This window comes from Myxocyprinus asiaticus, chromosome 7 (genome assembly GCF_019703515.2).
Source record: "Myxocyprinus asiaticus isolate MX2 ecotype Aquarium Trade chromosome 7, UBuf_Myxa_2, whole genome shotgun sequence".
Taxonomy (NCBI): domain Eukaryota; kingdom Metazoa; phylum Chordata; class Actinopteri; order Cypriniformes; family Catostomidae; genus Myxocyprinus; species Myxocyprinus asiaticus.
The window spans coordinates 45690124-45708298 of NC_059350.1; the positions used below are offsets into that span (position 1 = coordinate 45690124).

Sequence of the window (18175 nt, forward strand, 5' to 3'; positions counted from 1 at the left end):
GTTCCTCAAAGCTCGGGTGACAAAGGGAGGCCGTTTCCTCGCTCTGTCGGCAGGCGGTATGGCGGCTGATTCTCAGCGGGTTGGCGGAGATATCAGCGAAGTCGACTCGTTTGAAGAAGGAAGAGAAATCTTCTTCACTTCTGCAGGCAAAGGGTGAGACGCAGATTGCTCGGCGGTCTCCTTCGGATTCGTTAGCGTGCTTGGTGGAACACGAAAAATCTCAGCTCGTCCAACGAGATGGAGATTGTATGGCCAAAGTTCAGGTATGTATGTTACTTTCTTGGGCAGCGAGGCTACACATTGGAGCAGCAGGGCTGCAACTAGACATGGCGAATACTGTTGCTGGAAGCAAGCTTAGGAGGAATCTCCGGAGTTTTATACTCTCAATGACATCATGGTTGAGGGACACATTCTGTCGTGTGTTTCATCCAGTAGGAGTGGAGAGTTTGATCCTTACAAGTTTCACACCTAGGTGTAAAGCGAGCAAGGCTTGATGGGATCTGCAGTCTGTTTGGACTCCCTTTGTTTGATTTTGGCACTGTTTTTGTGTGATCAGGCTTTGAGTGTTCCTACAGGCCTCAGTCAGGCTTTATGACTGTGTGTAGGCATGCCTTTGTCTCCTGTCTGAGCACAGGAGGTATAGATGATGATAGAGGTCAACAGAGAATGGCCAGACCGGTTTGAAATGACAAAGTGTACGGTAACTCAGATAGCCGCTCTGTACAGTTGTGGTGAGAAGAATAGCATCTCAGAATGCTATTCTGAGATGCGGGTTGGCGCTGTTTTGGCGGCACAAGGGGGACCTACACAATATAGGCAGGTGGTTTTAATGTTGTGGCTGATCGGTGTATATATCACAAAAGAGTTATTTTTTGCTGGAAATTCAACAAACTTGGTTTTGTATAATAGATAAATGTAGTAATACCAATATTTGAATAATCCAGTGAATGAAATATTTTACAAATGAAAGGCACTTGATCTCATTTGATTTTTGTAATTTTATTTGGAACTTACTGGACATAAACTAAAAGATTAGATCGTTTATAACAAATGAAAAGTCTGGCATCAGTGTAAAAACAGTTAATCTAATATAAAATGGATAGTTCCATATCTAAATTCTGATTGTATAATCACACAATTGTCTTATATTACTTAAACCTCACAGATCAGGTGCATGTGTGCGAGTGTGTGAGCGTTTGCAGCACTAGTAGTTTTTCTGCTCCGCACATTTTACACAATACAGTACATCTCTCAGTAACGTAAAGGGAAGATGTAAGGACATCCTCACTTTTGTCGTTTTCGTGATGCTGTTATATGGCATCCATTTATCTTTATGTTTCAGAAACTCAATGATGCGATCAACGGGATGAAATACAGTCAGACATGCTCCATTAGACCTTAACACTGGTGCCAGCCCAAAACAAATGGAAAAGTCTGAAATTCAAGAGCTGCGTCACTCATTCGTCTTGCTCTCTATGTTGCTAAGACATCTTAACGTGCTTAGACTGTGGCTGTAATAATTATAGACCTCTTCTATCCATTATCTGTGAAGCAGATTAAAGTGTCGCAGGAAAAAAAGTGAATTCATGCAGACAGTTAAATATACCCATTCACTCCACACTTGATGGTTCTAAGAGATTTATTTTTGGCCCAAGGACTGCTAACCTTTTGTGTTTTTCATGTCTCTTCATTGTTGTTTGTGATTCATGCTTGATTCAAGTTAATGGTTAAAGAGACTTACGCATGGATTTGTCACCTGTACAAACTATAACAATGTTTTGTTCAAGGATTAGTTTTTATTTGTATTTTGTTTTTAATTTGCCCTTTCAAGTTAGTTTAGTTTTCATTAGATTTCACTTTCAATGTTAGCTTTAGTTGTTTTCTTGTTTTGGTTTTTATTAATATTTTAGTATGAATAGTATAGTATTAAACATAGTGCTGTAAGTCGATCATTTTTTAATTTTTTTTATAGCTATTAATAGCATAATTTTTTGTTAGTTAATCACAGATTTTGAAAATGCTAAAATTTGACTATATAGTCCTTTTCCTGTCAAAATTTTTTGCTGTCATTTATTTCCATTTTAGAAAAGAAAACTGCGTTCATGAGTCGCATCAGAGCGCCAGCGCCAAGCATCGCTTTGAACTCCACATCAAAAGCGCTTGCATACGTAAACGTCTCATTCTGTGTTTTGATGATAGTTAAGACTTGGTGTGCTTTTGTGGTAATTAAAATGGGCCTTACATAGGCTGAAAAGTACTTAATTTCTATCAAGTCCTATCTGGGCTTGTTTTGTACATCAAATAGCATTAAGAGGTCTTTTCTCCTTCATTTTATCACTGACAGGTAAGTGCTGTTGTGTGTAATGGCTCCAGGTTCTGCCCTCCCAACAAGTGTTTATGCTGTATTAACAGTAAATGCGTTAATCACGTTTTAAGAAAAAACTTGTTACATTTTTTTAATGAATCACAACACGTTAATTCTGACAGTTCTAATTAACCTTTAAATGCATACCTTGGAAGGTGGGCCTGGGTAGCTCAGTGGTAAAAGACGCTGGCGTTGACCCCTGGAGTTCGCTAGTTCGCCAGGGCGTGCTGAGTGACTCCAGCAACCAAATTGGCCCAGTTGCTAGGGAGGGTAGATTCACATGATGTAACCTCCTCGTGGTCGCTATAATGTGGTTCGTTCTCGGTGGGGTGCGTGGTGAGTTGAGCGTGGATGCCGCGGTGTATGGCGTGAAGCATCCACATGCGCTATGTCCGTGGCAATGCGCTCAACAAGCCACGTAATAAGATGTGTGGGTTGGCGTTCTCAGACGCGGAGGCAGCTGGGATTCGTCCTCCACCACCCGGATTGTGGCGAATCACTACGTGACCACGAGGACTTAAAAAGCACATTGGGAATTGGGCATCCAAATTGGGTGAAAAAAATGCATACCTTGGGTCTTTAGAGACCCGGGGCCTCATCCTTTTTTTTTTTGGAGTTGTGCCCAAACCTCTTTAGTATTCCTCAATATATCTCTTATAAATAGTGTAACACAAAAAAAGTCAAAATTGCAAAAAAAAAAAAAATTATTTTTTTTATAATGGTTTAACTTTCAAAATTGTACAGGGTCTTTAGAGACCTGAGATATGTAAGAGTGTCTGGTTTCTTTTTTGCACTTCCATAAATTATATTTGTTATGATTATTTCATATCAATATTAATACAAATAAATACTATATCACGTTAATTTTCTGTGCAATAATAAATTATCAACAATGGTGAATTATCAGTATCCCATATGCGTGTACATATACATGTTATACATACTATTTCTTACTCAATGTGGCACTGATGTTTCAGTTATTGATTTTATTTACATTTGACATTGCAAGCTGACGTAGAAGCAACACTGTAGTAAACTTTAGCAAGTGTAACACATGAACAGTATGATATGACTATTGTCATTTGGGTGTACTACTGAATTAATGCAAGTTGTTCATCTATTTAGACTCAATAATGACCTGAGAAAATACATATGTGTAACTTAGGTGTAGCTGAAGTGTATCTTATGTGCTTATCTCAATATGTGTTTGACAGCCAGTTGCATCTCATGAAATTTCAGTGTGAAAATAATTAATCCTGTTCCAGTTTTGTCCTGATTTGTTGCATTATCTCTTTGATTTATGAAAAATAAAACATCAACATATATCAAAATATATTTTATTTTATTATTTTCTATTTGTCTTGAAAATATTTGAAAGATTTGACACTATGTGCATTTTGTGCATCCATTTTTGATAGATAAGTGCCGGGTCTCTAAAAACCTGAATATGTAAGTGTTTGGGAAAATTACCATGCATTTAAGGGTTAAATATAATATTTTTAAAAATATATATATATATATATATATTTAATATAAATATTTAATATAAAAATATATATATATATATATTTATAAAATATATATATATATATATATATATATATATATATATATATATATATATTAGTAATTTTAGTTTTAGTTAAGTAGTTTAGGGCTGCCAACGTTAAAGTTTTAACTGATATCATTATGTTTAACACCGTTCTTAGGGCCATCTATTGTTTTTCAGTATCTAGTGGAAACTTCATGTTTAAAGAAGGCAGTAAATGTAAGTTGAATTTGAAATTGTATAATTTTGTATCAAAAACTAAAATTAATTTGTGGTCATTTTTATTTTAATTTAGTTATAAAAACATGTTTTAGTTTCAGTTTTGCGAATTATGGTTACAATTATAACCCTGGTTCGTACCTACTTCTCCGCAACTGATTACATTACACTTGACTGAAAGCTTTTGTCTTTGTATTTCTAGTCATTTTTGTGATGATTCCTAGTCACTTTCTGTTCTGCACTTTTGACACCTCCCTCTTACCCTTGTGTCTCTCTTTCTCTTGTGCTCAGCTCAGGATGATGTAATTTGCTCAGTAATGAGATGTTCAGATTGAGGCATTATTCTTTGATAGGGCCCATAATTCAGCAGAAGGCTCAGTAATGGCTTTTAAACCCCTGAAGTTTTACACCCAAATGAAGAATCGTTCCAGAAGATAAAGCCTTTAGTTTCAGACAGGGATGAACTATCACTTCTTTCGGCCCTTTTGTTTGGAGGGTAAATCGGATAAATGTATTTTTATGCTGTGAGAGCCTTTTAAAGAAATCATAATTTTTAACCCTTCATGTTAGCTGGTTTCATAGTTTAGTAATAGTTTAACAGTATTTGTAATGGGTAATACAGTAATGAGCCATTGGCCCATGATTTTCAAAACCCCTAACCCAAATTATTCATTTTTGTCCTGCACCGTTTGTACTATGAATATGAAATCAAATTGTGTGGTTTGTTGAGGAAATGTGCTCCATTACATTTCCTCCATTCCATTACACAGGGATGTGATTTTTTTTGGGGGGGGGGGGGGATTAACCCGGAATTCTGTTTTTTTGACCCACGTGAATTCTCGATAAGCTGTGCATTCTCTGTAAGCACTTTTCACCCAAACGAGTGTCATTCAACCTTCCCTCAGATGGAGCCAATGCTGCTGCTCCGTCATGCACATACTTTAGAGTTGAGAACCCACGAGATGGAAGCTGACACCACACTAGCAGACCAAAAAAAACTATATTTTGGCCAAGTTTTGCTAAGATCTCGCTCTCTTCAGTCGGAGGTATGACACACAACCGATACAGAATAGTGGAGGGGGTGACACACATACCAACTCACCGCAGTTCTCTCTCTCTGATTCCCTGACGTGGAGCACGCCGAAATAACAACAGGAGTACCACGTGAGCATAAACAATTGTATAAGAGTGATTTAGGAAATGATTCATGGAGTAACATAGCTTATGAAAGTGTGATTGCGTATTTATCCCCTCAAAGCTTGCCATACAATGTGTATGTCCATATGCAGCTTTCAGTGAGTAAAGAAACTACGTTCAATAAAACAGACTAGTGCTTCCATTTCTGATTTCATTATTAATTTTAGTGTTGGAGAAAAACGTACGAAAAAAATCACTCTGGATTACAATCAGCGCAGCTTAGTGCGATTTGCAGATGAAAATGTTCAGATCTGCTTGACTTCTTGGCAGTTCTTCAGTAAACGAAGAAGCTCATTGGACAGAACAGATTTTTTTTCTGTCATGTTGGATTAACTTTTTTCTATTGCTGGAACCATTAACTCAGCAGGAAGTCCAGACGTTTAAGTGATTAATGACCTCCTGCTGGCAGACGCTAATGCACGCTGCTTCTCCCTCCACCTTGCTGGCAGTTATGTTAATGAAGCTTACATTAACATAATCGGCTAGTGTGACTGCAGCTTAAACCACAAAATGCTGCGTTTATAAACGGTCTGCATACTGCATTGACCGCTTAAGTCTTTGATGCGTGAGCTAGAGATGCCCTCTAGTGGCTGTGTGCAGAACACGCTGAGCAGCGCATCAATATAAGATGATCCAATGTTAATTTATATTACAATTCAAATCATAAAGCTTGTCATAGTGATCCCTTCCCAAATGTCGGCTATAGATTTCATGTGCCACAGTCTTTGCTCGGAACCTTTTCCCGCTTTTTGGTTCTTTTGCCGAACACGTGCCTGATTACAATTGATCTGATTATCTGGTGGACAGACAATAAAATCCATAGCCAATAAGCAACCACTTAGCAACATTTTCCTGTCAATCTATTAACAATCATGTAAAAATGTAGTTTGGTCATATTTTCGCAAGTCAAAATGCCTTTTTTATATTCCTTAATAATTGCAAGCATTTTAGTATTCAGTGAATGTTTTCACTAAAAAGTTACACATTAATGTGAGTTCACATTAAAAGTTAATTTCATATAAATTTGTTTTTATTAAAGTTTTGGAGAGAAAGTTTTGAGAGTTAACTACAATTAAGAGGCACTGATTTTCAGATTGGATATGTTTCAGGATGTTTAAAACACAGCCTGTTATTTTTCCAGACTTCCATATTTAAGTTGTCATTAAACTTTATCAGAGAAGATAGAATAAAAGTTTTGTATCTTCGTCCAATAAATACTTTGGTACCACACGCCAAAAACATTAAAAGGAATCGTGACTGGGTTTGCACTAATCAATCAGATGACCAAGCTTGTTTTAAAACTATGTTTCTACAAATTTTGCTTTGCTCATGCTTGTTTTGGTAAAATTATTTAAAACATTTTCTAATACTTTTAACATCTTTCCTATGTGCATTAGGGGGACTATGACCCAGTGAAAACAAAGGTAGTTCACCTGCAGATGAATCCCACCAGCATCGCCAAACAGCAGCGCGCTGAAGAAATGGAGCAGCTGAGGGTGGATTGTCAACGTCTGAGGGACCGCCTCCGGAAAATAGAGGCGGGCGGCGGCATGCCAACAGATGATACCACCCTCATCATCCCACCTTCTCAGGAAATACTGGGTAATTTTAAACTCCATCCTATTTTGCAAATACTCTACTAAATAAAAGTTTGTTTGAATATTGTTTTTCCTCTTTTTTTTTTTTAAATTTTTTTTTTTTTTTTTTAATAAATAGCTGGGGCTAAATGTTTAATTAGACTCGAGTGTGATCCATATTTCTCTGAGACTCATTTATACTCTTTAGGCTCTCTCTCTTTCTCTTTATCTCTCTCTTTCTCTCCCTCTGTTTGAATTAGTTTGGGAAGAGGCAAGAGTCTAATTAGGCCTCAGACCCACAAGTAAACAAACACCCTGAGGTGTGCTTTTAAATTGGCCGTTGCTTCTCTTTTTTTCTCTCTCTCTTTTCTATTCACTGTCCCTCTTATTTTATGGTCCATTTTTTTTTTTTTTCATCTCAGCAACTGCATGATTACAGGCTTTGTGATCGCACAGATCCGGTTCAAAATTAGTGAAAAGTACTTTGCAGCTTGTCTTTAACTGATCCTGAGAACAACTTTACATAAGCACAGAAACATGTAATTTGTAAAATGAATTAAAATTAATAGCAGCTACATGTACACAAGCAAACACATGCACTGAAGCACAGCAGAAAAGACCACATTAGAAATGTCTAATTATTGTGTTAGACCAGGTGGTTTCCCCTTTAATTCACCTTTCATTTCCTAAACCTAGGAAATAGCTGTATGTGTTGATGTACATATTGAATAAGACCTAAACATGTCTTTTTTGCTTAATACAAATGTTTCTTTTATAAATGTATTCACCTCTCCACACATTTCTAAAATGCTAAGCTCTCTCTCTCTCTCCCCTCCATACAATTTTTCATTCTGCATTTTGCTGCTTAACTTTCATGCAGTGTCAAAGTGTATGACACAACCATTTTAACCCTGTTAATGCAGATGAGTGTCACATACAGCACATGTTAATTATAGCTCATTTTGGAGTTGATTGTGTTGTGAGGTTAGTGTGTAATTTCTGGTTCTCTGTAGAAAAAGAAACAAGTGATAACTTTTATGTTTTAAAAAGCTTCCAGTGGAGGGAAAGGGGAGAGAAATTAGCATAAGTTATAATTAAAAGTGATCCTGATAAACAGTTAATGGAAAAAGACAAATGAACAAAATGCCTTTTTAGTGTTCAACTCAACACATTATGTAATGTGATGACTGCAACTTTCACAATTTAACTGCCCAGATCTGGTTTACAATTACAAGAGACAGTAGCAGAACATTTATCTCTCTTTCCGGCAGGACTTTATTTTGCACACAATACAATTTTCATGAAGCCCTATGAGAAAATGAAAGTCACTGTATAGATTTGGCCTCTGTCAAACATATATGGAAGTATTCTATTGAAGCTATAAGACCGTTGGCTTTTTACTTGTTGCCCATTCATGTGATCAGTTTTTCATTTTTCTGTAATTGCATATTCAAGATAATATTGTGATATGACCTTGATGGGATTGGATCTTTTTACGTTTTTTTGTTATTCTTTGTTTACTGGGCTGTTAACGTTGAGTGAATTGGTATTATATTAATAGATTTGAAGAGTCTAGCCCCTCCCGTTCTATACAAATGTGCAGTCTTTTGCATGAACCTACCGTAATAGATTTTTATATATATATATATATATATATATATATATATATATATATATATATATATATATATATATATATATTAGTAGTAGGCAGTAGGAAGTAGTAGTAGTCGTCGTAGTCCAAACCAGCCTGAAACCAAATGCTTTGTCTGGTCCCATCGGCTCAGGCTGTTATTATTATTGAGAAATTTACTAAATTAGTCTATATTTAAATCCCTTATTCAGATGTCATGTTATTTAAATGTTCTTCAGACTTGCGTAAGCAGATGGAAAGTGCAGAACTGAAGAACCAGCGTTTGAAGGAAGTGTTCCAGAAGAAGATTCAAGAGTTCCGCACTGCATGCTACGTTCTGACCGGGTACCAGATTGACATCACTGTGGAGAACCAGTACAGACTCACATCTGTGTATGCGGAGCACATGGAGGATTCATTGTTGTTCAAAGTAAGTTCATCCACGTGTACACACACTTGTAAGTGCATAACCCATTGTTGTAAAGTGCATGGATGTTGTACTTACAAATATACTTAAGTATGTTTAACTAGAAGAAAAATAAGTATGCAAAGGACCCAAAAAATAGCAAATATCTTTGTTTATGCAATTTGTTGTTAGTTTGAATGTGTTGATTTTATGGTCACTTCTTTGTTATGGCCCTGTCTAAGCCAAGCAGATGTTATAGATGAAACATACCAGCAATCAAAGCATTCACGCCGTGTTATTTTTTTTAATTATAAAACACTGAAATTAGCAGCAATGGAATTTTCAATGACTATGAAGGGCAGCCTTGGCGAAACCATAGAGATTGTCAAAAAAGAATGCCATGTTAGTTGGAGCAGCCTGGAGATTTGTACTAGTTGGTCTGAAAAAGCATGAAAATCGAAATGAAAACTTTAGAACCCAAGGCAGAGGTCAGACATTTGAAAAGCTACTGTTTGAACTTCAGCCTGAGGTGCATCTGAAGAACACAGTGTTATTCTACACAGGGGGTTATATTCTCCTCAATAGGTGACTGCTGAGGAGGGCACAGATGCTAGTTTTCCAAGAATACAGGACATTTGCTTTCGCAGCAGCTATAGGTAGTGAGAAATGTTGACAGAATAACTCTTAAGAAAATTACCTTCTGCATGGTGCTTTTGATAACAAGTGCATTGTTTGTTCAGCTAAATGTTGCGTCAGCCTCCAAGATATGACTTCACTGTATACTTTAATTTGATTAAGTACTATTGGAGAGATTTGAACTTTTCAGTAAGCCAAGTTCAGGTAACTTTCACTTGGTGACTGATTTGCTCAGTCTTAGTCATCATTGTGTAGTTTGATTAAATATGATTGTAAATTGTATATAAAAATAAGTAATTAAATAATAATTGTATTTAGAACCCCAGTGAGCAAGCTGAAGGCAACTGTTGCAAGGAACACAAAACTCCATAAGATGTTGGTTAATGGAGAAAAATAACCTTGGGAGAAACCAGGCTCACTGTAAGGGCCAGTACCCCTCTGGCTAACCAGCATGAATAAAATGCCAATATTAGTTATTTGTGCAGTGCAAGTCTTGGTTTAAAATTAGATAACTAAGTGTTAAGGGCCAGTGTTTAAAGATTTTGTATGAACTGTAAGATTAATGACTAATGTCTTTAAAGTTAATCTTGGGTTAACTGCAGAAGTTCACATTGATGCATTGTCCTTTGTTAGTTGGCCGATAAAGGCTTTTGTTGGCAATTAATTGAAAGTCAATTTATTCCACTTTAAGAGTGTTGTCCATCATTAGACCAAGGTGATGCAGGCAGAGATCAGTGAGGTGCATGGTAGTTAAACCAGCAGGTAATTTTGGTGAGGTCTATCCTATGTCCAAGGTTCAGGCAGTGGCATATGAAGTATCCCATGACTTATGGTTGGAGTTGGCATCACTTCATCTCCTGAAGTCCATCGTAATAGACTGAAGTGATGACTAGCTGGCACAGGCTGCATTTAGTCGTCATCTCTTAGAGACACATATTATTGGAATCCAACACCAAGCAGGAACGGAGGTGGATCTGACGGAGGTGGATCTGTCTGGCACTAGTAACCTTTGGATATGAATCTATGATAACTTGCAGGTCATCCTCCCAGTAATGCATTACAATAATCTAGTCTTGAGGTCATGAATGCATTAATTAGTTTTTCGGCATCAGCAACAGAGAGCATGTGTCATAACTTAGCAGTATTTCTGAGGTGGAAGAATGCTGTTCTACAAACACTGGAAATTTGATTTTCAAAGGACAGATTGGTATCAAATATAACACCTAAGTTCTTCGCTGTAGAAGACGATGTAACTGTACATCCATCGAGAGTCAAATTATATTTTTGAGGCTTTTTTTTTGTTGAGGTTTTTGGTCCAATAATTATTACCTCTGTTTTGTCAAAATTGAGTAGAAGGAAATTTCTGGCCATCCAGTCTTTGATTTCATTGATACACTCTGCTAATTTGGAGAGTTGTAAATTTCGTTGGGTTTCAAAGAAATATAAAGTTGGGTATCATCGGCATAACAGTGGAAACGTACTCCACGATTCCTGATAATATCTCCCAGGGTAAGTATATATTAGGAGAAAAGCAGAGGCCCTAAAACTGATCCCTGTGGCACTCCATACTTTTGTTTGATTTGACACTTCCTCATGTACACAAACAAAGTGGTAGCGATCTGCTAAATAGGACCTAAACCATGCTAATGCAAGTCCACATATACCAACATAATTCTCATGCCTATTCAAGAGAATGTCGTGATCTGTGGTGTCAAAGGCAGCACTAAGATCTAAAAGCACTAGGAGAAATGCAGCCACGATCAGATGACAAGAGCAAGTCATTTGTAACTCTTATAAGTGCAGTCTCTGTACTGTGATGGGGCCTAAATCCTGACTGAAATTGTTCATATATATTATTTCTCTGTAGAAATGAACATAGTTGGGAGTACACTACCTTTTCTAGTATTTTCGACATAAACGGGAGATTTGAAATTGTCTATAATTAATCAGTTCTCCAGGATCATGCTGTGGCTTCTTAATAAGCGGTTTGATAACTGCCATTTTAAAGTGTCTTGGGACATGTCCTAAGGATAGTGAGGAGTTAATAATATTAAGAAGAGATTCTGAGATTACAGGGAAAATCTCTTTTAAGAGCTTAGTTGGTATTTGATCTATCATACATGTGGCTTTTGATGTTTCGATAAGTTTTGTTAGCTCTTCATGACCTATGACAGTGAAGGATTGAAGTTGCTTGTGAGGAAAATTATGAGACACTGTTTTCTGTGATACTGTGACAGACAGTTGCATAATTCCAATTTTATTTCTGATTATTTCAATTTTATCCATAAAGATATTCATGGAGTCATTACTGTTGTGCTTCGATGGAATATCTGGTTCAGTCGAGGCTTTATTCCTAACCAATTTAGCCACAATACTGAATGAACACCTAGGATTGGTGTGGTTATTTTTTGAGTTTGCTAAAATATGCTGACCTGGCAGCTTTTATTGCCTGTCTGTAGCTACAGACAATGTCCTTCGATGCACCGCGAAATATCTCTAATTTTGTATTCTTCCACTTGCGCTTCATTTTCCAAGCTGCTCTCTCGAGAGCATGAGTGTGATCATTGTACCACGGTGCAGGGCTTTTTTCTTTTATTTTTCTTTAATCGAAGTGGGGCGATACTATCAAGAGTGCTAGAGAAGACTGTATTTATATTTTCTGTTATTACTTCAAGTTCTTCTAGACTTTTTGGCTTACTGAGTATATGAGATAAATCTGGAAGATTATTATTGAAGCTGTCTTTAGTGGTTGAAAGAAATAGTTCTGCCTGAACGATAGTGTTGTGTAGATTGAGTAGCGTTAGCTGATAAGCTAATGTTAGCTGATAGCATACAAGAGACGAGGTAATGATCTGAGTTGTCATCGCTCTGCGGTAGAATTTCTATAGTATCAACATCAGCGCCATATGACAATTAAATGTAGGGTATGGTTATGGCGATGAGTTGGTCCTGTCACATTTTGTCTGACTCCAAGAGAGTAATAATCCCATTTTTATTATCTATGTGATTGTTGAATCTATGGGAAGTCACCAACATTTAAAGCTCTATCCACAGTAGCTACTAGATCTGATAGAAAATCTGCTAATTCACCAAGGAAATCAGAATAAGGCCCGGGAGATCTATATACTGTAGCAGGGGCAAAAGATGACAGATTTTTTAATTGTATCTGACGGTGTCACATTAAACATTATTAGTTCAAAAGACAAACTTATATCCTGTCCTCTGAGTAACACCAAAAACTCCACTGTAAATTGTAGCAACACCACCTCATCGACCCTTCAGGCGAGGCTCATGTTTATAACAATATCCTGGGGGAGTAGACTAATTTAAACTAATATATTCATCTGGTTTAAGCCAAGTTTCAGTCAGAGCATATCCAAACAATGATCTGATATAATTTCATTTACAATTAGTGCTTTGGTTGAAAGAGATCTAATGTTTAATAGCCCTACCTTTATATGATGTTTATCTTTTTTTTTTTTTTTTGTTATTTTCAAGTTTTACCTTAATCAGTTTTTTTCTAAATGATTTAGTGAGGGGTTTGTGTTTGGTAGCAGTACATTATACTTGTATACTTTTGTTTATTTTTGCATAAATGGCTGTACAAATCTGTCATACCACTCATCTTTGACGAGGTATCCAATTAAGGAATTTTTTTGTCTACTGTATATATGTGAATCAGAGTGAGAGAGGTTAGTAGTCCACATTAGAATGAAGTATGAAGCCATTAAAAGCTGTGCGTTATAGTACACTTAATGACTGAAATATAATCAAGTCATTTTTATTTGTATTGCACTTTTCACAATACACATTGTTTCAAAGCAGCTTTACAGAAAATTATGCTGTAAAAGCCTATACAGCCTACACATCCACGTGAACGATTTGGTAAATTTCAGTGTTAGGTGAAAAAGCATATTGTTCGGCCGATCGCATCCATGATAAGAGCAGCACAAGCGTAGGTGGACACTTGCACACCACCACCTCTGTGTTTGACAGAGGCGGTGCTTCTCTTTGAAGGGTGACCGGCAACAAGCTGTAATCGCACTTCCAAACCAGGGGTAAGGTACTGCACACTTTTTATGACTAAAAAATTCTACGGCACACCACTATCCCACATAGGCTAACCATCGTCAATATTTTTCTTTCTCAAGAACTTGTCCATGTTTTCTGTCCATCTTAGAAGCGTGTTTACTTGTAATGTTTGAAATTTGGCTATGCAAAAAAAAACCCCAAACAAGTCATATAGGTAGGCTACGCTGTGTGAGGTCACAGGTGGCAAGAGCGCTAAATGGGTAATGGAAAAAAACAACAAATTTGCTTCTTTTCTAATTTGTAGATTTGTTCTTGCAATGCCACAACAAATTACAGGGATGCAAACTCATGAGGGGTGAAAAAGGTAAGACAGTCGCTGGTCCACAAACAAGCTAAAAGCACCAATTCCAGCTATTTTAGTGATTCAAGTTTATTCAAGTTTACAATTGTGCAGAATTGGCTGCAAAATAAAGAGTATTTTGGTAAGGCTTGCTTCTGTTTCACTAATTTGTTCAATTTTATTAACTGATTAGTTCAGTGACCCCTTCTGGAAATGTCACTAGGTGGCGACAAAAGACTTATGTCTTATGTGCTTTGAGTGAGTCATTGAATCATTTTGAGCCGTTCGTGACCGAAATCTACCAAGAGACTTTATAGTGTTTAAGCATTAAAAGAAGAAAGCAGATCTATAGTCTTCCTTCAGTCTGAGCATTATTTTTCATCCATAAAGACAAAAATAATAGTCTAATAACAGTGCGTTTCAATAACGTCCTTACCTTCTCCATTATAAAAACTTGCATGACTACAAATCTACTGACTTCAGTATAAGAATTATAAACACAAAGCAGATCTACGGGATCATTTTCCTACAGTAGCCTATTTAAACTGCTGAGCATGGCTTTTATCAGAAAAGACCACAATAATAGATAAATAATAATAATTTTGAGTTTCAATAATGTTCTTTCGTCATTGTAAAGTGCATTTCACATGAGTTGAGTCGACGCATCAACGCTCTGTTCAACGCCAGCGTCAAGCACCGCATTGCCCTCCACATGACAAGAGTTGCAGAAAGCGTCACAGAGGGGCGATTTTATGAGTTTGCCACGTAAAAAAGCGGGAGGTGTGCACAATAAGCATTGAAAACGTATTTGGAAGAGAGAAAAAAAGCTTGCAGTTGCTTTGATAGTTGAAAGTAATAAAAGGACTCATTTATGTTTAGGTCTAAGCGTTTTCTTGGTGAATTAGTTCAATAACTGAGGTCTCTGATATTCGTTAACGATAAGGTAATATTTAATTAAAAGAAATTAAGACAATGTCTTCACAAATTTGGACAGTTTTAAATATTTCTTGTTGCTTAGTACTCTCAAAGACATTATTGGTGAAGCAAAAACGTGTGTGTGAAAAACATTTTGGTGTAAAGTGGCGTCACTTCATAGATTTCAATGTATTCTGCAGCGCTGACGCGAGTCATGTGAAAGACCCTTAACGTGTATAAATATCAGTCACTTTTGCACATTTAATCATTGCTCTTCACAATCACAAAAGTGACCGATTATGGTTTCATAATGGCAAATTTCTCCGAAAGGTGAGGAGTTTGGATCCCTGAATTTTTTTTTTTTTTTTTTCATGCATTTATTTATTTTGTGGAATTTTATAATTTTCCACGGCACACCTGACAATCTTTCACGGCACACTAGTTGGGAAACACTGAGGTATCCTGACTGTTGCAGTATATGGTACAAAACTGATTTTCTAACTGTATTTGTCTATACTCCACAGAATTCGTTAATACAGGACTTGACTTTAAAATGTTGTGAAATGGCCACAATGTTTGGCTATTAGTAACGCATGAACTTGCTTTATGATGTCTATTTGAATATCTCTTATGTTCTTCAGCTGTTGATCAAACAAAAAAAGACTGATTAATATCAATCGCATATAGCACAGAACCGGCAAAGAAACAGTGCAGCGACTCTGTCGTCTATGGCTTCTCATTTCTAAAACTGTCCCTTTCCTTGCACTCTTTCCTTCACGTCTTGTCAGCTCACTCTTAGGATATGAGGAAAAGATACAAGGAAAGGAAACAAGGACAGAGGATTCCAAGTGTAATGTATTTGTAAAATTAAATGTCCCGCTCATTCAAGCGTCATTTCAGAGCGTCGTCTTTGCGCAGCTGCATTACCGCGGAGCGCTTGCCGTTATGTTGTTCAAGTTTCATTTATTGATATATTAAGAATAAATCCTAATAATTCAAGATACAGTGTCAAAGTATGTGACAATTGCAGTTTGTTAAAACAGCGGTGAAACAGGAATTAGAACTATTGTGTCAGATGTGAAGTGGGAATTTATGCGTGCGTCAGGTGCGATCAACGCAAAAGATTTCCACATCGAATCCACCTGTGCATCCTCTCTCAAGCCTCCTCATAATGGTTCATCTGTCCTCATTTCAGTTGTTTTTCATATAAACATGCGCTAGATGAATGTCTTTTTGCTGTGTTTTTAGATGCTGTAAAATATCTTGTATGCAACATTATTATGGAACAAATTTTGGCAAAGGAAAATAGTAAATCTGTTTTTAAATATAATAGAGTAACAAAGAATAAAATATGTTGATATATGCATGTTAAAAAGCACAAAAATGACATTTGCAATCTTTTACATGTTACTTTTTGCATTTTAAGAACCCCCCCACCCTTACAATGGTGTACCTGGCTAACTGCAAATGTAATTTATCTTTCTTAATTAATGCTCTTCCTTTGTGTGCTGGAGAAATGTTCAGTAATCCCTTATAGACACACATACACACACAGCGCAATAATTGGATTTAAGTTTTTGTTATTTGGTCGGTTGTTGCCCTAGGCTGTTTAATTAGGTGCAGTAAAGCTTCAGTGCGTCTGCATTCGACTGTTATTATTTGTGTGTGTGTTAGCATTTACACACGCATGCTTATTTGTATCTAGTTATGTTGTGTTAATTTAATATTATGTAACAGTCTTCTAATTTGATTGGACAAATGGCTGTTTGTGCGTTTCTTGGTGACATGTAGAGGTTGATGCTTTGGCATCTTTCGAACTATTTAAGCTGGCAGAGAAAAAAATCTGAAACACTCAGAAGTTATTTGAAATTGACATCTTGTCTCTGATCAATATCGAGTTAGATCTTAGAGTTTTGAAGCATTTTTAAAAGTTCAGACGAAATGTAAGCGCAGTTTTAGCAGGAAGATCTCAGGATACATCTATCAGGCATCTCATCAAATCACAATTCAGCCTCTGCTTTAAAAGCCGGCCAGTTGTCTCTCATTGCTCGAATACTTTCGTGTTTTTACCCCCCATCCCATCTCCACCAGTTTAGGTCTCGTCCTGGGCGGGGTAAGCTCCGCTCCCTTGTCGTCATTGCCTCCGGCAGGATCTGACGGTTCAAGCAGCATCTGAGTGCTGACCCGTAGGACTGGGCTTATTCCAAATTATACAAGTATCTTTTTGTTTGTATCAATTCCAATAATCTCCAGTCTTTCTGATAGGACTATTTCTTACTTGATACACTGTCTTAAGAATGAGACACTCATGGCTCGAGATGCTGAAAAACATAGAAACAATGCAACAGCTGAAGACGTCCGTTTGATTCATGCGTACTATACATAACCCAAAAATTAAACTTAGAGATTTTGGCTGATTTAATTCAGAGAACACGAGCAGTCAAAATTTCCAAAATGCACATCCCTATTGTTAATTACGTTGTTTATTCAAAGCAAATAATTGTTCTGTCACTGCAGTTTAGATACAGCGTCTTGGCTGGCAGTCAGTCCCGGAAGGGAATCTGTAGCATTTAAACTCATGTATTTAAATGTCAATCAGACAGTTTGTGTTGAAATTGAAGTGTCTACAGTGAGCTGTTGGTTGACACTTCTAAAGCACTCCATTAGTTCCCTCTGAGTGTGAATGTGCATTGAATTGCATGTGTTCGAGTATTGAACAGACTGATGGAAACTGTAAATTAAAAGGACAGCATGAGGACAGGATGTTTGTTTAATGATAAGAGTAACTGAATATCTTGTGTTTTGATTCAGAAGCTATCTTAACCGAAGTTAAATGCATTATGTATGGTGCCTTAAAACTTTCTCCTTTTCCAGTTTAATGTGCAGAAACAAATGCAAGTAAGCCATTGGTAGGTTGATGTTCCCAAAGAGTGCAAACACTGTGGCTCTTTGGCACTTTAAACGCATTAGCTCAAAGACATTTGATTGAGCAGTATGACATGTCCACTTCGGCACAACTCATAGTGTCAGTGTGGGTCAGGACTACCTGTTTGTTGGAACAATGAAAGATGGAGATTGGGCGGAAAGGGTAGTATAGTAGGTAGTCAACCAAAATCATCTTCACTGTGGCGCACAGTACTGCCGCATTAACACTGTGATTTCTCATGCGTGAGGCAGTTTTGCACTTTGTTTAGAGCAAGTGCAGTTTTAATTTACAAAATATTATTTTCAAACTAGATTGTTTGCTTACTGGAGAACATAAGAATTTCAGTTGTAACCAGACAAGAATAAACTCTTTATCTAGGA

General features: G+C 36.9%; 1 protein-coding gene across 2 annotated transcripts in view; it reads left to right on the forward strand.

Moving 5' to 3' along the window:
* The window catches only part of mad1l1 (mitotic arrest deficient 1 like 1), a 103637-nt gene that overhangs the window by 45307 nt on the left and 40155 nt on the right, over positions 1–18175 (forward strand). For both annotated transcript variants that reach the window (XM_051703835.1, XM_051703836.1), the window contains exons 16-17: positions 6728–6932; positions 8780–8970. In XM_051703835.1, coding sequence (XP_051559795.1) covers positions 6728–6932; positions 8780–8970 — 396 coding nt within the window. The remainder of the gene's footprint in view (positions 1–6727; positions 6933–8779; positions 8971–18175) is intronic.